Below are 25,312 nucleotides of genomic sequence, written 5' to 3' on the forward strand. Positions count from 1 at the left end.
CAGAGTGACCATCAGGTTCTTACCACCTTCCTGACTAAGGCCCTTCTCCCTGATCGCTCAGTTTAGACGGGCAGCCAGCTCTAGTAAGAGTCCCAGAGGAGCTGAACATCTTCCATTTATTGATCATGGGGCCACTGTGCTCACTGAGACCTTCAAAGCAGCAGTAATGTTTTTGTACCCTTCCCCAGCTTTCAAGACAATCCTGTCTCAGAGGTCTGCAGACAATTCTTTTGACCTCATGCTTGGCTTGTGCTCTGGCCTGCACTGTCAGCTGTGGGACCTTATATGTAGACAGGTGTGTGTCTTTCCAAATCATGTCCAATCAATTGAATTTACCCCAAGTGGACTCCAATTAAGCTGTAGAAACATCTCAAGGATGATCAGTGGAAACAAACGGCTGTGAATACTTATGTACATGTGATTCCTTAGTTGTTGTTTTTTTATTTTAATAAATTTGCAATAGAATATTGTGTGTAGAATTTGGGGGAAAAATGAATTTCTTTCATTTTGGAATAAGGCTGTAACATAAAATGTGGAACAAGTGAAGTGCTGTGAATACCTTTCAGACGGCATTTGTTTAAGGGAGATGGGTCACGCTACAGCACATGGAGGAGTGGAGCTTCAAGGTGGCCTTCTCATCTCCAGCAGATCTCCGGCAGGTAGCAGCTCACAGCCCACAACTTGAGAGCGGTGCCATCGTCCTGACCCGCCCTGCAGCTCTTAGCAACGTTACAGTTCCTGAAACGACAGGCAAGGCAAGGCAAGGAAAGGAAAGGAAAGGAAAGGAAAGGAAAGGAAAGGAAAGGAAAGGAAAGGAAAGGAAATGTGGAAGGAAAAAGAAATGAAAGAAAAAGATAATGAATGAACATGGGGTATGGATGTCAAGATACACTGAAGTCATCATCATCCTCTCAAACATCTGGAGCTACATGCAGACCAGAACACTGACCTGTAGTATCCTCCGGTAAGCAGCTGGTTTTCTGGGGTCACAGTGCAGTAGATGGTGGTGTAGGCGCCCTCTGCTGGGGTCAACAGCAGGAAACTGAAGCCCTTGACAAGGCTGAGAAAAGGGTTCTTCTGCATGTGTCTCAAAATGTCTGTGTTCACGTAACCAGGGTCCACTGCATACGCTGTTACACCAACAGCTGCAGAGAAAGAGATCATCATGGGCTTCTCTCAAGATCAGGACCACGCAGTCTCCTCTGACCAGGGGGTTGTGTTTTCCCAGCATCTATTTGTTGGGTTATTTTGCACAAAACTTTGGGTTTGGGTTACCATTGGGACAGCTCCAAATAGAGCCAGTTTAAAGAGAATTTAACCTATCTCTAAACAAAGTATTATTAATATTATTATTATTCATTGCGATAGCTAGTTACTCCAATCAAGGGTCACGGGGGGATGGAGCCTATCCCAGCAGGCACAGGGCATGAAGCGTGGTACACCTTGGACAGGATGCCAGCCCATCGCAGGGCATCATCATCAACATCATCATCTTTATTGTTATTAGCATTGTTATTATTTGTACGAGTATGTGTGTGTGCTGGTGGTGGTGGTGGGGGGGGGGGGGGGGGGGTTACAATGATAATAAAGTACAAGAAGGGGCATATAAAGAGTGCAACACCTGTGCCTTTACCTGTTTGACCTGTTTCATCAATAATCATACTTGATAAATAATGAATACACATTTTAAAACATCCAGTAAAAAGATTCTAAGATCGTGAGTCAGAGACGTGATAGGGTGAAAAAGTGATAATGATTCTTTCAGTGTGTAAAACTCTTCAAATCACAATTTTTATCCATTAATATTGCTAGGTCAAAGCTTGGTGTGTCAAAAAATGCATTTCTGACATTTATAAATGTCTTCTTTTTTTCTTTTTTTTTTGCTTTATTTTGGGTTTTAAGTAGGAAATGTACCAGATCAATCAATCAATCAATCAATCAATTTTTTTATATAGCGCCAAATCACAACAAACAGTTGCCCCAAGGCGCTTTATATTGTAAGGCAAGGCCATACAATAATTATGTAAAACCCCAACGGTCAAAACGACCCCCTGTGAGCAAGCACTTGGCTACAGTGGGAAGGAAAAACTCCCTTTTAACAGGAAGAAACCTCCAGCAGAACCAGGCTCAGGGAGGGGCAGTCTTCTGCTGGGACTGGTTGGGGCTGAGGGAGAGAACCAAGAAAAAGACATGCTGTGGAGGGGAGCAGAGATCAATCACTAATGATTAAATGCAGAGTGGTGCATACAGAGCAAAAAGAGAAAGAAACAGTGCATCATGGGAACCCCCCAGCAGTCTACGTCTATAGCAGCATAACTAAGGGATGGTTCAGGGTCACCTGATCCAGCCCTAACTATAAGCTTTAGCAAAAAGGAAAGTTTTAAGCCTAATCTTAAAAGTAGAGAGGGTGTCTGTCTCCCTGATCTGAATTGGGAGCTGGTTCCACAGGAGAGGAGCCTGAAAGCTGAAGGCTCTGCCTCCCATTCTACTCTTACAAACCCTAGGAACTACAAGTAAGCCTGCAGTCTGAGAGCGAAGCGCTCTATTGGGGTGATATGGTACTACGAGGTCCCTAAGATAAGACGGGACCTGATTATTCAAAACCTTATAAGTAAGAAGAAGAATTTTAAATTCTATTCTAGAATTAACAGGAAGCCAATGAAGAGAGGCCAATATGGGTGAGATATGCTCTCTCCTTCTAGTCCCCGTCAGTACTCTAGCTGCAGCATTTTGAATTAACTGAAGGCTTTTTAGGGAACTTTTAGGACAACCTGATAATAATGAATTACAATAGTCCAGCCTAGAGGAAATAAATGCATGAATTAGTTTTTCAGCATCACTCTGAGACAAGACCTTTCTGATTTTAGAGATATTGCGTAAATGCAAAAAAGCAGTCCTACATATTTGTTTAATATGCGCTTTGAATGACATATCCTGATCAAAAATGACTCCAAGATTTCTCAAAGTATTACTAGAGGTCAGGGTAATGCCATCCAGAGTAAGGATCTGGTTAGACACCATGTTTCTAAGATTTGTGGGGCCAAGTACAATAACTTCAGTTTTATCTGAGTTTAAAAGCAAGAAATTAGAGGTCATCCATGTCTTTATGTCTGTAAGACAATCCTGCAGTTTAGCTAATTGGTGTGTGTCCTCTGGCTTCATGGATAGATAAAGCTGGGTATCATCTGCGTAACAATGAAAATTTAAGCAATACCGTCTAATAATACTGCCTAAGGGAAGCATGTATAAAGTAAATAAAATTGGTCCTAGCACAGAACCTTGTGGAACTCCATAATTAACTTTAGTCTGTGAAGAAGATTCCCCATTTACATGAACAAATTGTAATCTATTAGACAAATATGATTCAAACCACCGCAGCGCAGTGCCTTTAATACCTATGGCATGCTCTAATCTCTGTAATAAAATGTTATGGTCAACAGTATCAAAAGCAGCACTGAGGTCTAACAGAACAAGCACAGAGATGAGTCCACTGTCCGAGGCCATAAGAAGATCATTTGTAACCTTCACTAATGCCGTTTCTGTACTATGATGAATTCTAAAACCTGACTGAAACTCTTCAAATAGACCATTCCTCTGCAGATGATCAGTTAGCTGTTTTACAACTACCCTTTCAAGAATTTTTGAGAGAAAAGGAAGGTTGGAGATTGGCCTATAATTAGCTAAGATAGCTGGGTCAAGTGATGGCTTTTTAAGTAATGGTTTAATTACTGCCACCTTAAAAGCCTGTGGTACATAGCCAACTAACAAAGATAGATTGATCATATTTAAGATTGAAGCATTAAATAATGGTAGGGCTTCCTTGAGCAGCCTGGTAGGAATGGGGTCTAATAAACATGTTGATGGTTTGGATGAAGTAACTAATGAGAATAACTCAGACAGAACAATCGGAGAGAAAGAGTCTAACCAAATACCGGCATCACTGAAAGCAGCCAAAGATAACGATACGTCTTTGGGATGGTTATGAGTAATTTTTTCTCTAATAGTTAAAATTTTGTTAGCAAAGAAAGTCATGAAGTCATTACTAGTTAAAGTTAATGGAATACTCAGCTCAATAGAGCTCTGACTCTTTGTCAGCCTGGCTACAGTGCTGAAAAGAAACCTGGGGTTGTTCTTATTTTCTTCAATTAGTGATGAGTAGAAAGATGTCCTAGCTTTACGGAGGGCTTTTTTATAGAGCAACAGACTCTTTTTCCAGGCTAAGTGAAGATCTTCTAAATTAGTGAGACGCCATTTCCTCTCCAACTTACGGGTTATCTGCTTTAAGCTACGAGTTTGTGAGTTATACCACGGAGTCAGACACTTCTGATTTAAAGCTCTCTTTTTCAGAGGAGCTACAGCATCCAAAGTTGTCTTCAATGAGGATGTAAAACTATTGACGAGATACTCTATCTCCCTTACAGAGTTTAGGTAGCTACTCTGCACTGTGTTGGTATATGGCATTAGAGAACATAAAGAAGGAATCATATCCTTAAACCTAGTTACAGCGCTTTCTGAAAGACTTCTAGTGTAATGAAACTTATTCCCCACTGCTGGGTAGTCCATCAGAGTAAATGTAAATGTTATTAAGAAATGATCAGACAGAAGGGAGTTTTCAGGGAATACTGTTAAGTCTTCTATTTCCATACCATAAGTCAGAACAAGATCTAAGATATGATTAAAGTGGTGGGTGGACTCATTTACTTTTTGAGCAAAGCCAATAGAGTCTAATAATAGATTAAATGCAGTGTTGAGGCTGTCATTCTCAGCATCTGTGTGGATGTTAAAATCGCCCACTATAATTATCTTATCTGAGCTAAGCACTAAGTCAGACAAAAGGTCTGAAAATTCACAGAGAAACTCACAGTAACGACCAGGTGGACGATAGATAATAACAAATAAAACTGGTTTTTGGGACTTCCAATTTGGATGGACAAGACTAAGAGACAAGCTTTCAAATGAATTAAAGCTCTGTCTGGGTTTTGGATTAATTAATAAGCTGGAATGGAAGATTGCTGCTAATCCTCCATCCCGGCCCGTGCTACGAGCATTCTGACAGTTAGTGTGACTCGGGGGTGTTGACTCATTTAAACTAACATATTCATCCTGCTGTAACCAGGTTTCTGTTAGGCAGAATAAATCAATATGTTGATCAATTATTATATCATTTACCAACAGGGACTTAGAAGAGAGAGACCTAATGTTTAATAGACCACATTTAACTGTTTTAGTCTGTGGTGCAGTTGAAGGTGCTATATTATTTTTTCTTTTTGAATTTTTATGCTTAAATAGATTTTTGCTGGTTATTGGTAGTCTGGGAGCAGGCACCGTCTCTACGGGGATGGGGTAATGAGGGGATGGCAGGGGGAGAGAAGCTGCAGAGAGGTGTGTAAGACTACAACTCTGCTTCCTGGTCCCAACCCCAACCAGATGCCCACTAGATGGCGAGAAAAGCTGTTTAAATGTGTGGAAAGGTTACCTTATGGTGAACTTACAGTTAACTGTCCCTTTCCCGCAAGGGCAACACACACACACACACACACACACACACACACATATATATATATATATATATATATATATATATATATATATATGCAAATTTTTATTTTTATGCAAATTCTAATCTAAATAAAAGAGAAAGGACAGTTAATGTGTTGATTGGTGGAATGTTACAACAGCACTCCACATCAATGCAGCAGGATACATTTTTCTCAGTGCCGAAACATCATTTTCTAGAAACATATTTGGTTCTGCTCTTTGTGGGGTTTTTTCCCACTCTGGGTATTTGTGGTTGAGCCATGAGACTCTCACACTGGCAGAGGATGCAGATCAATTCTTACGCACAAACAGACAAACATTCATTCTGCACAACAGTTCTCTGTGTATAACATACAGCACACAGTCCCTCTCACACACACACACACACACACACACACACACACACACACACACACACACACACACACACACACACACACACACACACACACACACACACACACACACACACACACACACTACCCTCTGTTCTTTTGGCCAGCTCTCGGGTAAACAGGACGGTGGCCAGTTTGCTTTGCGTATAGGCCCGGATAGTGTTGTAGTTTTTCTTGCCACTCAGATCATCAAACTGGATTTTTCCCAGCGCGTGAGCTGACGATGCCACATTGATGACCCGGGATGGAGCCGAATGCTTCAGCAGGTCCAGTAACAGGAAAGTCAAGAAGAAATGCCCTGAAGAAACAGAATGAGACACATGCACAGAGAAATCAGTCTAAGGCCCCGTGTTTATAGTGTTTTCTTTTTTTATTTTCTTAGTGCCAGCATCTTTTTTCAGTTCCTCAAAATGAGATCATACGTTGGCACCTCCAGGAAGGAGGGGGAATAAAAGTCACAGCCAGCGACTGGTTACAGAGTGGATCACTTTTTTTGTGAATACTTTTAAGTCGAAAATCTCTGACCTTTTCAGAAAGACAGTGTGACATCACTGCAGCTCCCAGAGAAGAGGTCTGTTTTTTATGTTTTGTCACTCAAAATCGATCACAATACAAACAAAACCTCATCTGTGATAGCAGATTGGAGCAATGCTTGGCTCTTACTGAGGGTGAGTACTTTTTATCATCGCACATTATAACCTAGTCATTAGGTGTTTATTGTCACAAAAACAAATCCTGCACAATTTTTTTTCTTTTTCTTTCTTTTCTCCAGTGAAAATGTTGAATTTGCTGGGACACAGGGCCTGAAAGCACTGCATTTTAGCTAAACATTCCATAACACACTTACAGCCAAAGACATTGCAAAAATAAGAGATTGTACATCCATTGTGCATTTCCAAAGTCACCCATAGTGACGTCTGTTTTCAGATATTTTTATTTTTAAATGAGCAGTGCATATGAGGACATGATTACTTAAATTCCTTTACGTTTACATGTGGCTGTTATGCTGGCCGTAGCTGCCATATTAACAAAAATGGTGCTCATCCTACATTGTGAGAGAGAAGGAATTGGACAAATTTAAAGTTCTAAAATTAAATAATGTATCACAAAAAAAATGTATATTTCACCAACAAGATCCTTAATATTAGCATCATCTATACAACTTTAATGTATTTACAATTTTCCAACATGTCTTGGAAAAATGGCAGCTATTTTGAATGTTCAATGACGTGCATATATTCCCCAAATGGCAACTCCCAAGAACTGTGCATGGTAAATAAATTTAATTAAATATGAACACTGCTGATAAAAAAAATAATAATAATAATCTGAAAACAGATTATTATTACATAATACATACACATAAACTGGCATCTATGGGTGACATATTGAAAAGTCGTAATGCTCAGTCATACCCAAGTAATTGACGCCAAAGTGCATCTCATATCCATCTGCTGTGGTGGCAAAAGAACTCATCATCACCGCTGCATTGTTGATCAAGTAGTGAAGAGCTTTCTCAGCTGGGGGGAAAGATACACAGTTCAAGTACAGCAGTCTTTTTTTAAGTGGGGGGGGGGGGGGTGGTGCTGCAGTTGTGCCACCTACTGTCATAGATTTTCTCAGCAAACTGGCAGATGGACTTGGTATCAGCCAGATCCAGTTCCCTGACCACAATGTTGGCTCCCTGCACCTCAGTCAGAATGTCACGAGCAGCTTGCTCTCCTCTTTCCAAGTTTCTGCAGGCCAGAATGACTCGTGCACCTGCAGGACGATGTGGATGTGGATGTAACGCATGCACATACAGGTACATACAGGTCCAAACCAGGTTTAAAGAATATTATCACTTTATTCACAACCCCAGTCATCTTATAGTTCTACTGTGAAGCAGGCGGCACAGTGGGATAAGGGGTCTACATTTGTTGTTGTGCAGAAATGAAAGTTTACAAAACATTACAAAACATAATGCCCCCCAACTTTGTTGCTCAGGCGCATTCAAAAAGGAAAGCGTGTGTGTTTGTGTCCATACATATTATATACTTTATCACCTGTACAATCACGCACATAATGTACACCACCTGTCATTTTCTTTGTTGAACTTGCCTTTTTATTTTATATTTTTCTAACCATCACTAGCTTTATCTCAACTTTTCTGACAGGAGACCAGCTGTAATGTTGGAACCTCCCCATGATGACATGTTTAAGTGACAGTGATACCAAAATCTTATAAATGTATACGTCAGCTTTAATCATTTTTAACATTCAGGCCTGATTACTTGCCTCGTCTTGCCAGGTCCTTGGCTGTCTCTTTGCCGATGCCTGTGTTGGCACCGGTGATTATCGCTGTCTTCCCAACCAGGCTGACGTCAGACGACCAGCTGGTTATCAGTAGAGACCTGAGAAGCAAGTGGACAGGTTGACAAGGTGGATTCTGACGTCAACATAATGCTTACAAGAAGACATAAAGTAACCAAAGTATAACGTGATGTTTAAATTATTATGAGAGACTGAGGTTTGACAAACACAATATTGTCAGTATATAAATGGAACACGTTGTTTCATCCAGTATCAAGTTCTAAAATACCTTACTAAAGCAGCACCCATTGGTTTACTGATGTCATAAAGTAATTAAAATATTTTTTAGTAACTGAAATTAAAAGATATATTTATGAAGATGTGTGCATTATGTTATGATAAACAGATAGATATTTAATTAAACAGATATATATTTAATTTTCTATTATGGACTCTTATTTTCTTCTTGCAACAAGCAATACTGTATATCACCCTAGTACCAAGTTTCCGAAACTTAACTCACAAATTTTAAAATAATCCAAAAATCTTTTAACTTTGTTATTTCTTAATTAATTTGTTAAATTATGCTGTTTTCTTTCCCTTTGTCTTAGAGAATATAAAAAGGTTCTTACCTGATTGCTTGCATAGCTGAGGACACGAAATGACAAAACTCCACACGAAATTTAAGAATATAACACTGAGAGAGAGAGAGAGAGAGAGAGAGAGAGAGAGAGAGAGAGAGAGAGAGAGAGAGAGAGAGAGAGCTGCCTAAAAATAATCCAGACTGTGTCATCAAACATGAATACCCTTTTTTAGAAAGTCTTTTATTGTAACTAATTGATTAAGGCAAAATTTTAAAGTATTACTTCGAGTCAATCCAAACACAATTACGACTGTGTTTGAAGAAAACGGAAGAACGTATCTGTGTTGGAAGAACTACTCAGAACCTTTAGTGAAATAAAGATCAAAGCATAGTGTTCATTCCCATACGTTACAGGAAGGAAATGACTATCTCACAGCAGATATTTTGATGTAGATCAGACCCAGTGAAGGTATTAACGACTATACTGTACTGCATTTAAACACTCACCACTCCCGACACACTGCCGGTGACATGAAACACAGTTTGAGAACTGTTCTGAAGGCCGGTTGTTGACCAAGCAGGTTCTGTCCCAATTCCACCTTCACGGACTCTCAGACTTTGAAGTGGGTTCCAGTTTAGGGCTGTAGAACTGTTGACGTTATCATTCCTTTCCCCCCACTTTCAGTTAGTCGACATTTCTGATTTCTGCTTTTAGAAAATCAAAATTTAACATCGGTTGACAAAATCTTAATTAGAGAATTTTTGTTTGTTTTCACAAAAAAACAAAAGACTTTATTGACCAAAAGAAAAAATTAAGTAACACTTAAGAGTTAACTCTTAAGTGGAAAAAGGTTCTGTCATGATCTGGCCCTTAAGGCCCTGCTGGTATTGCTATTGACCCTTTTCATCTTCCATGCTCTGAGCCTTCTGTGTTTTGTCATGTCAAGTTTTCATGGTCATGCTTTGGTTCTAATTGGTTTTGTTTGATTTACTCTCTGTGTATCATTTGCTTACCACATTTATAATTTTACTTTACTGTTTATTGTTTTGCTTTCACTCTTGGTCCCTTTAGTTGTTTTAGTGTTAGTTTTGTTCTTTTTTATCACATTTATTGTTTTATGCTTAAGTCTCAGGTTTTGGTTATTTATCTTGTAGTGTTTCTTATCAGGTTAAGTTCTGTTTGTTATTTATTGTGCTATTCTATAACCTCTGGTTTTGTTTGCTTATCATTTATTTTCTAGTTAGTCATTTGTCTGTTTGCCCTCTTTAGACTAGTCACAGAATTTCTTAGTTCTGCCCCTTTTTGTTTTGCTCATGCATTATTGTTTGTCTAGAACACTTCACGTTATTCAGTTCATTTTTCTGTCACCTACTTATATTGCTTTGCACCGCTTTTGTTTTGCCCTCCTGCACGCCTTTCTTCTCTTGCCTTTCTTCTCTCTTCTTTGTTCACTTAACCACACCTCTTTCCCGAACCTTCCACACCTGCTTCACATCAACCTGATTAGTTTGCTCCACTTTAAAACCCTCACAGTTCCACTGCTCACTGCCCGATTGTTAACATTATCCACTTTCTCGCCTCTCGTTCTTCTCCAGTTTGCGCTTGTGTGTTTTGACCTTGCTTTTGTGTGCCGACCTCTGCCTTGCCATATCCTGAACTCTGCCTGTATTTTGACTCTGCATTTGTTTGCCTGCTTTATACCTCGACGCTGTGTGAACGAATCCTGCCTGGTTTATGGACCACGTCCTAGCCTGTACATGTCTTATACCTCTGCTTCCATGTCTGACTACCTGTGTACTGAACCCAATGCCTGGTTTCCAGATAAAGCCTTTTATTCATCTAAACCAGGGGTGGGCGTCGAGGGCCGAGACACTGCAGGTTTTCCGTGTAACCAATCACCTCAGCAGGTGGGTTGCTGATGAGCTTCTGCTCTGAACATAAACACCTGGTTGTCAATGAAATCACCTGCTGAAACACCTGATCTTTAATGAAATCACCTGCTGAGGCGACTGGTTGCATGGAAAACCTGCAGTGTCTCGGCCCTTTATGGCACATGATTGCCCACCCCTGATCTAAACCAACCATGCCTGTGAGTCTGCATTGGTCTCCTACTGCTTCCAGTTTCAGCCCACCACGAACCCCGATAGGTTCCAAACGTCTTGTTTTTGTAGAACTACTGGTAACAGGTTCTGTGTCTCATGACGGATGAAGAATATCAAGATGATTTGTTGAGAATATAATGTAAGATAATAGTGCATCACGAAATTCACCTTCGGAGAAAATCAACTGACCATTATCCATCCTGTAACATTCCTTCAAATACACGTAAATGTGGCAAAAAAGTGAAATTAAAAACTCGAAGCTGCAGCTGCACTGACTGATAATTTCCTACTATTTCACTCCTATGGATTTTTTGGTACTTTCCAAAGGAAACACCAAAAACTCTTGGCTGTTGTCCTAATTATGGATGAGGATCACTTTTATGCCTCATTCAGTCCGGAACAATGCATGAAGAAGAAATCCAATCTCAGCTCATTACTCAAGAGATTGGATTTCGCCTTCAAAAAATGTGTTTCGGATGTCAAACAGCATCAGAGACATCTACACTGTTTAGGATCTGCTAAAAATGGTGACTTGCTTGAATTAAAATGTGTCTGTCTGTCCAGATCTGTGTCTGTCTACATAAATGCGTGTCCACTTACATTAGAATAGACAACTGCACCAGTTCAGTTTGGAATTTTGTTATCTTAGACTGATCTGCTGTATGGACTTGAAGTCTTAAATGTTTTAAATGTATTCTGTGCCATTAGACAACAACATAATTTTGACATTTTGTCCCCAGATAAACTACACTGAGCCCTATAATGGACTGGTGTCCTGTCCAGGGTGTACCCTGCCTATCGCCCAATGACCGCTGGGATAGGTTCCAACTTCCGTGCAACCCTTAATTGGAATAATCAGGTATTGAAAATAAATGAATGAATTAATGAATGAATGGAATAAACTACACTGACCATGCTATCCTTATTTTAAGAAACATTGTGCTGGTTAACTCGATTCCAGTCCACAAGGGGTTGCCATCATCCAACATGATGCAGACCTTCATGGTTTGGTTCTAGTCCTAGGTAACGAATTCTAAAAAATAAAATAAAATAAAGAGCTTCCCTAATTAATGTTGACCAAACTGCGCAAAATGATCCAGATTGATTGGCGTCATACCCAGTGTGATGCTTCCATGGACAACTGATCAGGGTATAAGTGTTTGCAATCTATGGTCAGTTCATCATGTGGCAGGAACTCATAGTTGTGGTAAAGAGCCAGTTTCACATTAGAGTTAATAATTTCTGTTTGTAGAGTGATCTGCTTCATGCAGGGTTTTGCAGCAGTGCTTCTCGAAAACGGCTTTTCCAGAGCTAACAAACACCTCTTACTCAGTAGAACATAATTGGTGTAGCTGTTTATGGAGGGGGAAGACGGCAAGTCCTGTGCAGTCCCTCAGACCCACCGTGTGGTTCTTATCCATGGATACCGCAGTATGAGACAGATAAGAACCTACAATTCCCAATGGACAGCATGTCCGTCCATCATAGTTTACTCCCCCAGCCAAGACCAGTACTCAATTACAACTGGGCGAACTGGGATAATGCAGATGAAATCTTGTCTGTGTGTTGTTGGACAAGACACTTAATCTGCATTGTCTCAGCTTCCCCTAACTGTAAAAGGGTACTGGCTTTGGTTAGGGAAGTAATCTGCATGGGACCAGGGGCTGTTGTGGATGTCCTCCAATAGGGGTGGCCAAGTTTGGTCTTCGAGAGCTACCTTCCTGACAATCTTAGTTGTCTCCCTGCTCCAACACACCTGAATCCAATGAAAGGCTCATTAAAAGTCTGCTAACAAGTCTTTCATTGGATTCAGGTGTGTTGGAACAGGGAGACAACTAAGAGTGTCAGGAAGGTATCTCGAGGACCAAACTTGGCCACTACAGGGATGAGTGCTGGCCCAAAGGGCCTTCGAGCCTTTATAGGACTTACTTCTCTTCTCAGCTCTTAGCCCACATATCTACCTGCTCTGCAACAGGGATTGATGTAAAACAAACAGAACAAGAGTTCTCCGGGATCATGATTGAGGCTTTGGGCAGCTTTGGACTGTCACAAACACATCTGATTGCTGGCAAATCAGAATGCTTCTTCTTTCTTGAAATGTTTTCAATTGTGTGTGGGGTAAAGGTATTTATTTGGTGTTGCTTTGGCCAAGGTTTTCATAGCCAGATGGCGTGTCTAAAGTTAACCGGCCTCAAATTCATCTGGGCCTGTGACCAAACAAAGCATCAAATTTGATACCCTGTGCGTGTAAATGTGTGTGTCCTTGCGTAAATTCCAAATTGCTTCATCCTAGGTATGAAGTTGAATTTGAGTTCTGCTTTTTGAAATATCCTCAAGGGGTATGAGGCAAAGGTTTAGTGGTCAGTCAACCTAATTGAACAGACAAGGTCAGGGACTACTTGGTATGGTGATAAGGTGTCATAGTGCAGCAATGCACACCTACAGTGTGAAACTTCAGGGTTCAAGGTCTTGCTCAAAGCCCCTTGGAGATACAGACTAGGACAAGTAACAGAGTGAAACACTGACATTTTACTTAATAATCATAAGACGCCGACCACATTAGATACAGCTGATGCTTTTGATTATTTGGTTTTTACATATGCCTCTCATTGACAGGAAAATGCGATATCTTCCAAAATCTGGATGGACTTTAATTGTGCAGCTTTTTAAAAGACCCTTTTCTATCAACATAGGGAAGACAAAATGCTAGAAAATATTAAAACCTGTTTGTGTGTACATCTAATCTTGAAACCCAAAAGGGCCACGTTACTTTAGTAGTTCACCAGTGGGTTAGGGCGAAGGAGACCAAAGGTCTTCCTACACCCATTACCCATAGATATTTGAAATGACCTACCATGCACTTACCACTAGGGGGCATGCTGTAGTAACACATGGTAGTTTTAAGCACATGCTCCCTGTATCTTCAGCCAAGAGTAATTGTTTTCTGACACACAGACGACTGAAAAAGCCTGAAATTATTTAACTCTACAAGTCAAGTTCTGTGTTGGCCATCCAGCCACATCTCATGTAAACCATGTGAAAGCTAGTCATAACTTCCTGTTTTCACCAACAGCCATAAACTAGGCTACACACACACACAAATATACTTCTACTGACCCAAACCGACCCTAAATGAGTTCTGCGATCTCCTCTCATGTGGTCTCTGTGTGACGCTAGCCGGTCTGACTGCTGGATTGGTTTCTCCTCACAGCTGCTCGCCATGCAGCGTGATGAAAGGCCGCTTCTGGCAGCGAAACAGAGGCCTCAGTACATGTGTAATTAGCAAGGCCTCCCAATGATTAGAGATCATCCAAGGGAGATAAATAAGTCTTTCATTGTCGAACCAAAATAGGAAAGTTGAAAACAAACCACTGAATGCAAGATGGCAACATTACTCTGACGTATCTGATGCAAAACATATTTAATTGCAATCAAAGTGCTCTTTCAGTCATTGGATGCAATTATTCTGATCGATATGTACATAATTATTATTAAGGTTGCATAGATACGGCAAGATTGTAACTATAAAACATCCCTTTAAAGTCCTATGATCTGTGCGTTTTCCCGTCATTAAAAAAATCTGCACCTCATATCAACAAACAAATGAAAAGAAGCTTTTTTCCCATTCTGAAATATATACAGACCCTGATCACATGCACATCTCTCTGAAATAATTCATAATCTACTTTGCAAAATTACCTCAAACAAAAAGAAGAAAAAATAAACATGCTGTCTTTTCTTCATTAAGGCTTGCACATTAACATGCACTGAAACAAAACAAACCAGTCATAAAGTAGCTCACAAATGCACAGCATTTTTCTTTTTTCATTAACTGCACTGGTGGTGCAATAAGAAGAGAGTATTAAAACAAAACAACAACAAAAAAAGTCAACAAAGAGAATACATCGTACCAAAATACAACTCTAAATCAGAAAATGATTAGACAGTCATTCTTTCATGTACATTGACTTCAGTTTCATCGCAGTCACTATGAACCCAGGGTATTTCATGTTTTGCATGGTCAACTTCAATTAATTTGTTAATATTCATCCATTCCTGCATTTGGGGCCCGTAACACATTCTAAAATCAAAGTTGAGACATGGCAGTTTAATGACATAAAGCAATATCCATGAAAGGCTGAGTCTTTGTGAGGGTAAGATGGACAGAGGATCTCCAGTTTGTCAACAAATGTGTGAGAAAAATTCTTGAAATGTTAATGTTCCTCAAAGAAAGACTGGAAAAGATACGCCTATTTCTCCCTCACAATGCATCATATCATTAAACGAGTCAAGGAATCTGGCAGACTTTCAGTGTGTAATAGGTAAGAGTGCAAGCATGAGCTGAACACCCATGATCTCTGAGCCCTCAGACGGCACTGCATCAAGAACCGCCATTCATCAATAGCTGATACAACCACATGGGCAAGGAATTACTTTGGGGAACCTTTGGCAATCACTACAATATAGACTTACAATCACAATTACCACTTGCAACTTTATAATGCAAAAAAGAAGCATTATGTTAACACTGTCCAGATATCGTGTGAAGTTCTCTGGAGTCACAGGCATGTGGGTTGGACCATCACATAGTGGAAATGTGTGTTGTGGTCAGATGAATCAGTATTCCAGATCTTTTTAGGAAGAAATGGATGTTGTGTACTCTGGATCAAAAGGACCATCCCGAGTGTTACAAGGAACAAGCACAAAAGCCAGGGTCTGTCATTGTATGGGGTTGTGTCAGTGCCCTTAGCAAAGGTAATTTACACTTCTGTGATGACACCATTAATGCAGAAAATTGAGGTTTTGAGCAACATATGCTGCCTTGAGGATGACATTTTCCAGTGATGTTCATGCATTTTTCAACAACACAAAACCATATTGTGCACACACACTACAACGGTATGGCTGTGGAAGAAAAGGCTACAGGTACTGGACTGGACTGCCTGCAGTCCTAACCTGCCCCCCGTGGAGAACTTTGAAACAAAACAATGCAGCAACGACAATCGCGTACTGGTGCACGCCTTAAGATATATTTGCAGATAGAATTGGGTCAAATATTGCCTGAAAAACATCTTAAGTTCTATGAGAAAGAATGGCAACATTACAAAACAGTAAATGCTTTAGTGCCCCAAAATTATTTGGCATTTGTTGTCAGTCTTAAAGCATGAATAGATGTATATTAACAAATGAAATGACCACATGAAACCTTAAATATCTTTGGTTCATACTACCTACAATGAAACAGAAGTCAAAGTCAATCAAGGAATCACTGTGGGTTGATGTTCCACCTCCTCCCTAGTTCCATACTGTCTCAACCTTTTCTGATGATGGAGTCTTAGAATTTCCAGGGAGGGGAAAGGCAGAAATTCAGAACATTTTAAAAATCATTTTTGTTCATAAAATCACTTTTAAATTGACTTTAATACATGATTGTGTAAAAGTTCTGCATGAACTCCACTATTTACAAATTGGTGGCTAATTAATTTTCAAATGGAAGCTCTTTAAAGCATCCAAATATCAAATTAAATTAAAGGAGCGTACCAAGTGCAAACATGAAATGAATGAATGAGTGTTGTGTATTTTAAATTGTCCGGCTTCAAAAACAAAGATGGAAATCAGAGATCTATATATACCAGCTGTAACGTCCAAACAATGACAAAAACACAAGAGTTCTTTTAGTGCGTTTCCACATGCACATCCTGGACAGATTTCCCCGTCAGTGTTTAGAATGAAGGGATTTTCCATGAAAAAAACATCGGCTTTCCACTGGAAAATGAAAACAAGGCACTTAGAGATGTTTGAGACAAGGTTCAGTGACTAATGTGGGAAATTGGACAAAGTACTGGATTACGTTCCAGAGAATCACTAACGGTTTTAGATTTGAAGCCTCACGTCTCCGAAAGTTCACTTATCTTTGCTTCTGTATGTTGAAAACTGCTCTGTGTCTTTTCAAGTTGCAAAACTCACGACTCAAATCAGCTTAAATCTTTTTACACACAGTATTCAGCTACCAAGGTCCAGACCCCTGAGATCAGCTGGATTTGGCTCCGGAGCCAGATTCTACACTTTTTCTTCACCACTGGGAGAGAAGACCTTTTATTCATGTTGGCCTCTTACTCTAGTGATATGTGTGTGTAACTTGGTCTTCCTCCAACACGAGACACATCTGGCTCTCGACCTGCATTCCAAACATTTTTCAAATTTTATTCATTGATTATTGAGATATTCATCCATCTTTGACATTTTTGGCCTCCATCCCTAGCAACAGGCTTTCAACTATTTGAAATTTCACAAAAAGACTTGCCATTCAGGTTTGGTCCTCCAACTTCAAATGCATGGTGTTCTGGACTCAGATTCTGGAATTATTGTGTTTTAAAGCTACAGTGTGTAGGATTTAGGGTGTTTATTAGCAGAAATGTAATATATCATTCATAGCCATCAATTCATTAGTGTATAATTCACCTGCAACAACGAATCAATGTGTTTTCATGAGCTTAGAACGATCCCTCACATCTACATGGTAGCGGGCCCCCTCATGGAGACCGCCATGTTGGACCACCACACTGATACAGTAGCCAATATGGGACATACATACTCCACGTTTTGCATTTGATTGCATGTCCAGAAGATTGACAAAAAAAAAAGTTGGCTTAGTAGTTGCTCCCCTATATGCTGTCTACTGGTTGCTAATGCAGGCTAGCAAGTTTTAGAATCCTCCTTTTGGTGAAATGGAAGATGAGAGACTGTTTATCACAAGAGAAGACAAGGGACCATGAAACCCTGTCACCAAAAAAAGATAAAGGGTGAAAGGAGAACTAATTGTGACTAGCAACAACATAATGCAATCTGCAGCCTCACCACAAGATGGCAGAAAATCATACACACTATAGCTTTAAGTTTATATATAATCTAAAATAAAACAAAGCTGGGACATGATGAATAGTTAATGGATTGGTCTGACCCTGGAATTTAGCCCAGCAATTTTTTGGGGACCAGATCTGGATAAAGAAAGTGGTGGCAAAAAAAAAAAAAAATCATAATAATATAATGTTGCAAGGCTGGTGGTTTTTACTTTTTGTGAAGAAATTTGGATGAAGTCCTGATCTGCAATAATTCTGTACTGGATTCAGATAAATGAGTGAGTTCAGGAAAATCAAAAAGACACACACACGCGCGCACACACACACACAGACAAAAAAAAAACATATATATTGCATGATAAGATATTTTCAGCTTTGGTTGAGGTATGCACTTTACTGGTGCTTCTTTTAGTTTTGGTAAGAGAAGCTGGTGTGTTTAAAAAAGGAAGAAATTGACATACTGAGATGATCACTGTTCTAAAAATGTCACTGGTCCCTTTTCACTTTGCCTGCAGCTGCTCCTCCATCACTTCTTGGACTGGCAACGTTGCATCTTGCAATGTGTTATGAGAAATGGAGTCCCCTGATGACCTGAGACCACTGTGGAACAATGGAACCGTCTCATCAGCTTGTTCCTGGACAGGGCTTCCAAAGGCATCGTCGAGCCCCGCCCCGTCACTGCTGAGAGACGTCTGGCTGACGTAGACAACGATGACTTCACCGCTGAAGTTCATCACCTGCCCGCTGGAGATGAAGGTGGTGTTGTGGTTCCCCGTCACCTGACCTGGAAAACAAAGGTGCACAATGTCAGGGGCACCTTCCTGTAAAACGCAGAAAAGCGTTTATTGTGTATATGGTTGTCTTCTGATTTCCCATGCCGCACCCACACACAGACCCGCGGAGCTTCCCCTTTTCTTGATGTGAGTGAAGAACAGCCTAAAGCTTTGCTAACCTCAGAAGACAAACGGACAGTGGGTGTCGTGACCGTGCACGGTAACCACAGAAAGGCTGCAGCTACATAAACTGCCCCATCATATCCTTTTTGTCTCAGGGTGACCAGCACTTTTTAGCATGAGAAACTCAACAATGAGAAGAAAGTTTCTGTTAAAAGGTCAGTCAACACATAACGCTAAAAAGAACAAACATTCTGTCCATTCTGATGTTATCAAACACAAATAACTAATGTTACTAGCAGTCTGTCATTACCCAGTAAACATAATCAGGATATAATATTTGCTTTCAAGGTAGCTCTTCACTATTTCTGAACCAGCTACATGCTAACTAGCCAGGCCACTTGGCGCAGCAAACACTTGTATTGATTAGATTAGATTGTTAGCATAGCTCAGTTGCTACCAAAGTAATGAGTTACATGAAGGAAATATGTTTCAACGAGCCACTAGCGTCTTACAAAACGGATGACAACTACAGCAGAACAGGGCATGGCTAGTGAATATGTGTGGCATCCATCGTTCCGGCTAAAGTTTACTTCCTGCTTCCACCGATCAGCAAAACCAAGACAGATTGTGACTGGGTGACATTGGAAATTTGCTTATCGGCGTTCAACAAAATTGAACTCAATGCAAGGGACCATAATCACACAGATTGTATGAATGTAGCGCCTCCTTGTGACAAACCCATAGTCTGCACTAAACCACAGCGCCCTGGGGAAATGTTGATAAGCTTTTACCAAGTGATACTTTTCTGCTTTTACAAAGTACAGTTCAGTGATTTTGATGTGTTGACTCCAAAACCAATAGGCTTCTTGGGGTCACCATCCCTAACACACACCAAGCTTGGAGACTGGCAAGTAAGAAATAAGACCTTTTGATCCAGTGCCAATAGGCTTCTTGGAGTCTATATACCGAATACACATAACGAGTTTAGTGACAATCAGGCGTTTAGAAAAGAAGTTGTGCTCAAAAGAATTTTAGAATCCTGCCCGCCCAACAACAACAACAACAGACATGGAGGCAAACTCGCGAAGATGACTGGCAATTAACAAATACGTTATTGCACTCACAAAATCTTTAACAAAGTACCCTCGACCTTAACCTTTGAATTTTTGACTAAAAAAAAAACGTTTCTTGGGGTTACTGTGTACAATGCACGTGCCACATTTGGTGACAACTGGGCCAGTACAACTGAAGTAATCTTACTCACAAGTGATTCCCAGCACACAGTGACATGGAGCCCACCACCATGGTTGCTCTCTGGGTTTATTGACAAAGACATTAATTGTGTCATTTCTGGCTAAATTTTGTCCTCAACATGTTCTTCAGACCATGATGAAAGTCAAAATACAATACAACTGGTCTTACAGACTGGAAGAAAGGACTTGTCCCACTCTGGAAAGGAAAGGGTAACTGCATGGACTGCAAAAGATGCCTGCAAGGATTATTCACTAGAGGATATTCAGTTCTATTATCTCTTGTCGCTCAATGACCAAAACTGTCTGGCTTAACACCCAAGAAGTAAATCCTCAACTGTATCCTAGGTTTGCTAGTACTCAACTGTAAGTCTGACTATCAGCAGTGCTTCTTCATGGCCTCTGTTGATTTTTGCCAGACGTTTAATTCGGTTGACTTGACCATTCTTCTTGGCGATAACGATTTCTTTGCAGAAGAACGAAGGTCTAAGTCTTTGGGGTCCTTGTGCTTCCTGTCTTGTTTTACTGTGGTTGTGAGACTTGGACGCCAACCAGTGACCAGATATCTTTGGTACCAGGTCTTTTCAGAGGATTCTTGGGTACCACTGGGATGACTTTGTGTCAAATGAGTGAGTAAGACTGTCTGCCTGGGTGGTTGCCATCCAGGACCCAAGCCAGTTCCGTAATGTGGTGGATGCTGAGACCAGTGGCACCAGCACCTTTGATGGCTGATTCCAAAATTACATCACATGGTCATCCACTGTTTTCATTTCACTGTTACCCTTTTTTCCCCCCAAAATAACCGACCAGTTAATTCATATCATCCATATTGTTTTTTTCTTTTATTTTGCTTTTAAGCCATTTTCATCCACATTAAATCTCTGGTTCTTCTGTTCGGATTTTATCCAGCATCCCATCTGACTTTCCAGCCAACAGAACAAACTGACCCTCAGTGACTCATGCTGTATATGAACGCACACAGACACTGTTACACACACACACACACGCACACGCACACGCACACGCACACGCACACACAAGGTCGAGCTTGAAAATATCTCAATTCACCGCAACTCTGCAAACAAAGTGTTATGGAATCTGCTCTGCTTTCTGTGTTTATCTTCATCCTAATATGCAGCTTTCTTTCTTTCTTCTGCTTCTAGATTCACAACAATAGCAGCGGTGCAGTTTACCCGAAAGACGTTTAAACCAAAGACCGACGCTAAAATCTTGCAGAAGTCCTTTGATACAGAGCACATGTATACAGAGCTTCATAATCATCTGCTTATTCTAGCTGGATGTTTGCCTTTTTGACACATGGTTAAAGATGCACATATGTTGGACACAAGCCCCAACCTCCAGTGCTGAAAAGTGAGGCCAATGCTGCAGTTGCCTGAATGGGCACTTAAAGGCGGCTCAAAAAGTGAGTCGATCCCAATCCCATCAATCTCCCCAAGTTAAAATGTCTGGCTATAGAGCGGAAAAAAAACACGCTTACAATGTCGTACAAAAACAGATGGTCTCAATAGCTACTTTCTCCATTCATGACAACTCTATGGGGCTATGTTTATATAACTCACCAGTTTAAGGTGTTTTTAGGTTTGCAGAAATGCATATAAAACTAATACTAATCCAAGATTTTTGTTGCAAAAGAAAGCTATACAAATTATCTGTAACAAATCATATTGTGAGCAAACAAATCCATTAATTGCCTGTTTACATATTTTAAAATTCTGGGACTTGGTTGAACGCTTATTGAGTGTTGTTAGAAGGAAAGGTGATGTAACACAGTGGTAAACATACCACTGTCCCAGCTTTTTTGAAACGTGCTGCAGTCATCCATTTCAAAATGAGCAAATATTTGCACAAAACAATTAAATTTATCAGTTTGAACATTAAATATCTTGTCTTTGTGGTGTATTCAATGTAATATAGGTTGAAGAGGATTTGCAAATCATTGTATTTTGTTTTTATTTACATTTCACACAATGTCCCAACTTCATTGGAATTGGGGTTGTAATTTGAAGACTTAGGTTTATCGATTTTTGTTATTGCTTTCGGGCTTGTGTGTTGTGTACCTTTGTTTGTCTGGTTGTGTTTTGTAATTTCAGTTCATTGATTAATTTTGTATGCTTTTTGGTATTTGTCATCATGTGTGTATATGTAGGTCTGTATGCATCTCTCTCTCTCTCTCTCTCTCTCTCTCTCTCTCTCTCTCTCTCTCTCTCTCTCTCTCTCTCTCTCTCTCTCTCTATATATATATATATATATATATGTACTCAACAAAAATATAAACGCAACACTTTTGGTTTTGCTCCCATTTTGTACGAGATGAACTCAAAGATCTAAAACTTTTTCCACATACACAATATCACCATTTCCCTCAAATATTGTTCACAAACCAGTCGAAATCTGTGATAGTGAGCACTTCTCCTTTGCTGAGATAATCCATCCCACCTCACAGGTGTGCCATATCAGGATGCTGATTAGACACCATGATTAGTGCACAGGTGTGCCTTAAACTGCCCACAATAAAAGGCCACTCTGAAAGGTGCAGTTTTGTTTTATTAGGGGGGATACCAGTCAGTATCTGGTGTGACCACCATTTGCCTCATGCAGTGCAACACATCTCCTTCGCATCATCCGTGAAGAGAACACCTCTCCAACGTGCCAAACGCCAGCGAATGTGAGCATTTGCCCACTCAAGTCGGTTACGACGACGAACTGGAGTCAGGTCGAGACCCCGATGAGGACGACGAGCATGCAGATGAGCTTCCCTGAGACGGTTTCTGACAGTTTGTGCAGAAATTCTTTGGTTATGCAAACCGATTGTTTCAGCAGCTGTCCGAGTGGCTGGTTTCAGACGATCTTGAAGGTGAACATGCTGGATGTGGAGGTCCTGGGCTGGTGTGGTTACACGTGGTCTGCGGTTGTGAGGCTGTTTGGATGTACTGCCAAATTCTCTGAAACGCCTTTGGAGACGGCTTATGGTAGAGACATGAACATTCAATACACGAGCAACAGCTCTGGTTGACATTCCTGCTGTCAGCATGCCAATTGCACGCTCCCTCAAATCTTGCGACATCTGTGGCATTGTGCTGTGTGACAAAACTGCACCTTTCAGAGTGGCCTTTTATTGTGGGCAGTCTAAGGCACACCTGTGCACTAATCATGGTGTGGGAGCAAAACCAAAAGTGTTGCGTTTATATTTTTGTTGAGTGTATATATATATATATATATATATATATATATATATATGTGTGTGTGTGTGTGTATACATTTCTTTATTTTTTATAGTATAAGGGATGGGTATTTATAAGCTTTGTTTCTGCCCTCACCCTTTCAGTCACATGTTGAGTTGTTTTATTAATGTTGATTTGTGTGCTGAATAAATAAATTCATTCATTGTGTTCAGGTGTTGCAAGCCACAAAAGTCTGCATAATTAGGGCTGTGGTCATTTTGAGTAACAGCTAGTGTGCCAGATCCAGCTGCTAGCAGTGGCCGCTAGCTACTGTCGACTCAACTATGTTTTAAGAATTTTTTTACAAATATCCGTGGCTTGCAGAGAGAGTGGTTAACTGTACAAATGAAGAAAAATGTCTGTGCCACAGTACTTCAGTGGAGGAAAATTTCAGTATCATTTATTTTGTATGTAATTAGCAGTTATCAATAGCTTGCTGGCCTTAGCTACATAGATGGTGACACAGTTACTGAGGCAATATATTAGTCACAGTTTTAATCCCCATGCCCAAACCGTGCGTTATGAAAATTCATTGCCCAGCCTGTAAAAATATGCTCTAAATCAAGTTACATAGCCTGTTAGCTTTAGTGAGCTCGGTAACTAAGTGATATGTGGGCGTGTTCGGGCGTCATTTGTCACCAGCACTTTGTATCTCCTGTTTTTAAAAGCTCTGTAGCTGATTTTAGATGTTAGATATCCTTTAATGTTCACATAATTAATCTAAAAAAAAACAAAGAATTTCACATTATGGTAAATGTGCAGAGAACTGATGGCTCTCAAAACCTGAGAAAATGTACAAAAAAGGAGATTATCAGCTCATATTTATTAACTGCTTTCAACTCTAATATTCTGTGATAAACAGATAAAATGCTTCAAATTCATGACCTATTATAAATGTGGACCTGCTGAAAGGTGTCAGCTGACTCATAACATCCAATCATATTGATTCAGGGCTACAGAATGGGCAGGGGAAAAAAAATGCAGACAGAATACTGAAATCTATGTTTTCACCTGCAGGATTACATACGTATTCAAACTACAATTATCCAGTTATCAGGAAACTTGGTAAAAAGATTGAGCCTGGACAGATTTCTCAACTATTACATTTTCAAGCTAATCATATTATTAATTTGAGAAACATCTATTAGATAATATCTGTGCTAAGTCCTTATTTTATGTTAGTTATCAAGTGTTTGCTTTTGCTATTTGATTGGAAGTCTCTGGGATCTGGTTTAACGTTTAAACATAAGAGTTAAGTTTTACTTCCATCATTTTATGTTTAAGTTTTAGATACAGGGAGGGCTCCCCCTATCTGTGAGAGGCAGTAACATTAGAAATGTGAGACTAAACTACACCCATTGTATACGCCCACATTGTATAAAAAGTGCTGTATGACCCATTTTTGGGGCCTTTCACAAGATGAGCACTGTCTGTGAGGGTCCCGGTCCAGTTTTCATTGTGACCTTTAATAAATCCAAAATGAGGAATATAGTGGTTTGGTTCTTGGAAAGGGGCAGTAAATTACATAAAGAACCGGGTAGAAATTACACATTCATCTGTCTGTCTTCAGCAGATTCCCAGCAAACGCAGTATATGGATGAAGGTGACCCAGGAATTGCCTTGAAAGGATTTGTTTCAGCAAAGGCCAAGATCATTCGGGTCAACAGTCAACATTTGAATTTTATTCCATTTTGATTGGCACCAAAGTAGGCATACATACAGAGGCGGATTCCAGACTTTCCCAGCAAGGTCAAACTTGTCAAAGGTTAATCACTGGGGTCAAAGGTCATGCCTGGCTGTTTGTAGGCCGCTCATGTCCTCTTGTTGACTGCTACAAAACTCAGTATGTCAATGAACCCCGAAAATGCCCTCAAAGAAAGGTCGAGCTTGAAAATAAATCAGTGGGCAGCCTCGCGGATAGCTTAAATTTAACGCTTAAAACTACACTTGATAAGATTGCGCCTTCTCTTTTAAGGGCACGCCCTCCTAAGGCACAGTCACCTTGGTTCAATGATTATTTGTGTGACCTCAGGCAGAAGGCTAGAGGTTTGGAAAGGAAATGGCGTTGTTCGAAATTAGAGGTGTTCCGCCTTGTGTGGCGGGATGCTATTTTAGATTATAAGCATGCACTACTGGCCACGAAGCGGACCTAT

General features: G+C 40.2%; 3 protein-coding genes across 3 annotated transcripts in view; all 3 read right to left on the reverse strand.

Annotated features, from left to right (window-relative positions):
• Window positions 1-6,487, reverse strand: part of zgc:112332 (uncharacterized protein LOC553712 homolog) — a 48,948-nt gene extending 42,461 nt beyond the window's left edge. The window contains exon 1 of the mRNA XM_034162959.1: window positions 6,481-6,487. The gene's annotated coding sequence lies outside the window, so the exon portion shown is untranslated. The remainder of the gene's footprint in view (window positions 1-6,480) is intronic.
• si:dkey-73n8.3 (uncharacterized protein LOC100150965 homolog) lies at window positions 493-8,891 on the reverse strand. The gene is made up of 7 exons (XM_034162894.1): window positions 8,858-8,891; window positions 8,211-8,326; window positions 7,539-7,694; window positions 7,349-7,453; window positions 6,022-6,231; window positions 950-1,145; window positions 493-738 (listed from the first exon to the last, which is right to left on the reverse strand). The coding sequence occupies exons 1-7, from the start codon at window positions 8,869-8,871 to the stop codon at window positions 636-638; spliced, it is 900 nt and encodes a 299-aa protein (XP_034018785.1). The 5' UTR covers window positions 8,872-8,891; the 3' UTR covers window positions 493-635.
• A 5,424-nt stretch (window positions 8,892-14,315) lies between these two features.
• The window catches only part of tnfrsf11a (tumor necrosis factor receptor superfamily, member 11a, NFKB activator), a 63,461-nt gene continuing 52,464 nt past the window's right edge, over window positions 14,316-25,312 (reverse strand). The window contains exon 10 of the mRNA XM_034163069.1: window positions 14,316-18,555. Within this exon, the coding sequence (XP_034018960.1) occupies window positions 18,272-18,555 (284 nt within the window). The 3' untranslated portion in view covers window positions 14,316-18,271. The remainder of the gene's footprint in view (window positions 18,556-25,312) is intronic.

Source organism: Thalassophryne amazonica, chromosome 1, assembly GCF_902500255.1.
Source record: "Thalassophryne amazonica chromosome 1, fThaAma1.1, whole genome shotgun sequence".
NCBI classification, from domain to species: domain Eukaryota; kingdom Metazoa; phylum Chordata; class Actinopteri; order Batrachoidiformes; family Batrachoididae; genus Thalassophryne; species Thalassophryne amazonica.

What these genes read in the sequence shown, in the direction of transcription:
- si:dkey-73n8.3 (XM_034162894.1), bottom strand. An exon ending in TGCTGAGAAAATCTATGACA is followed by an intron (nt 7,454 to 7,538) that starts GTAGGTGGCACA and finishes CTTTCCCCCCAG; the next exon opens with CTGAGAAAGCTCTTCACTAC. An exon ending in CTTACCGGAGGATACTACAG is followed by an intron (nt 739 to 949) that starts GTCAGTGTTCTG and finishes CTGTCGTTTCAG; the next exon opens with GAACTGTAACGTTGCTAAGA.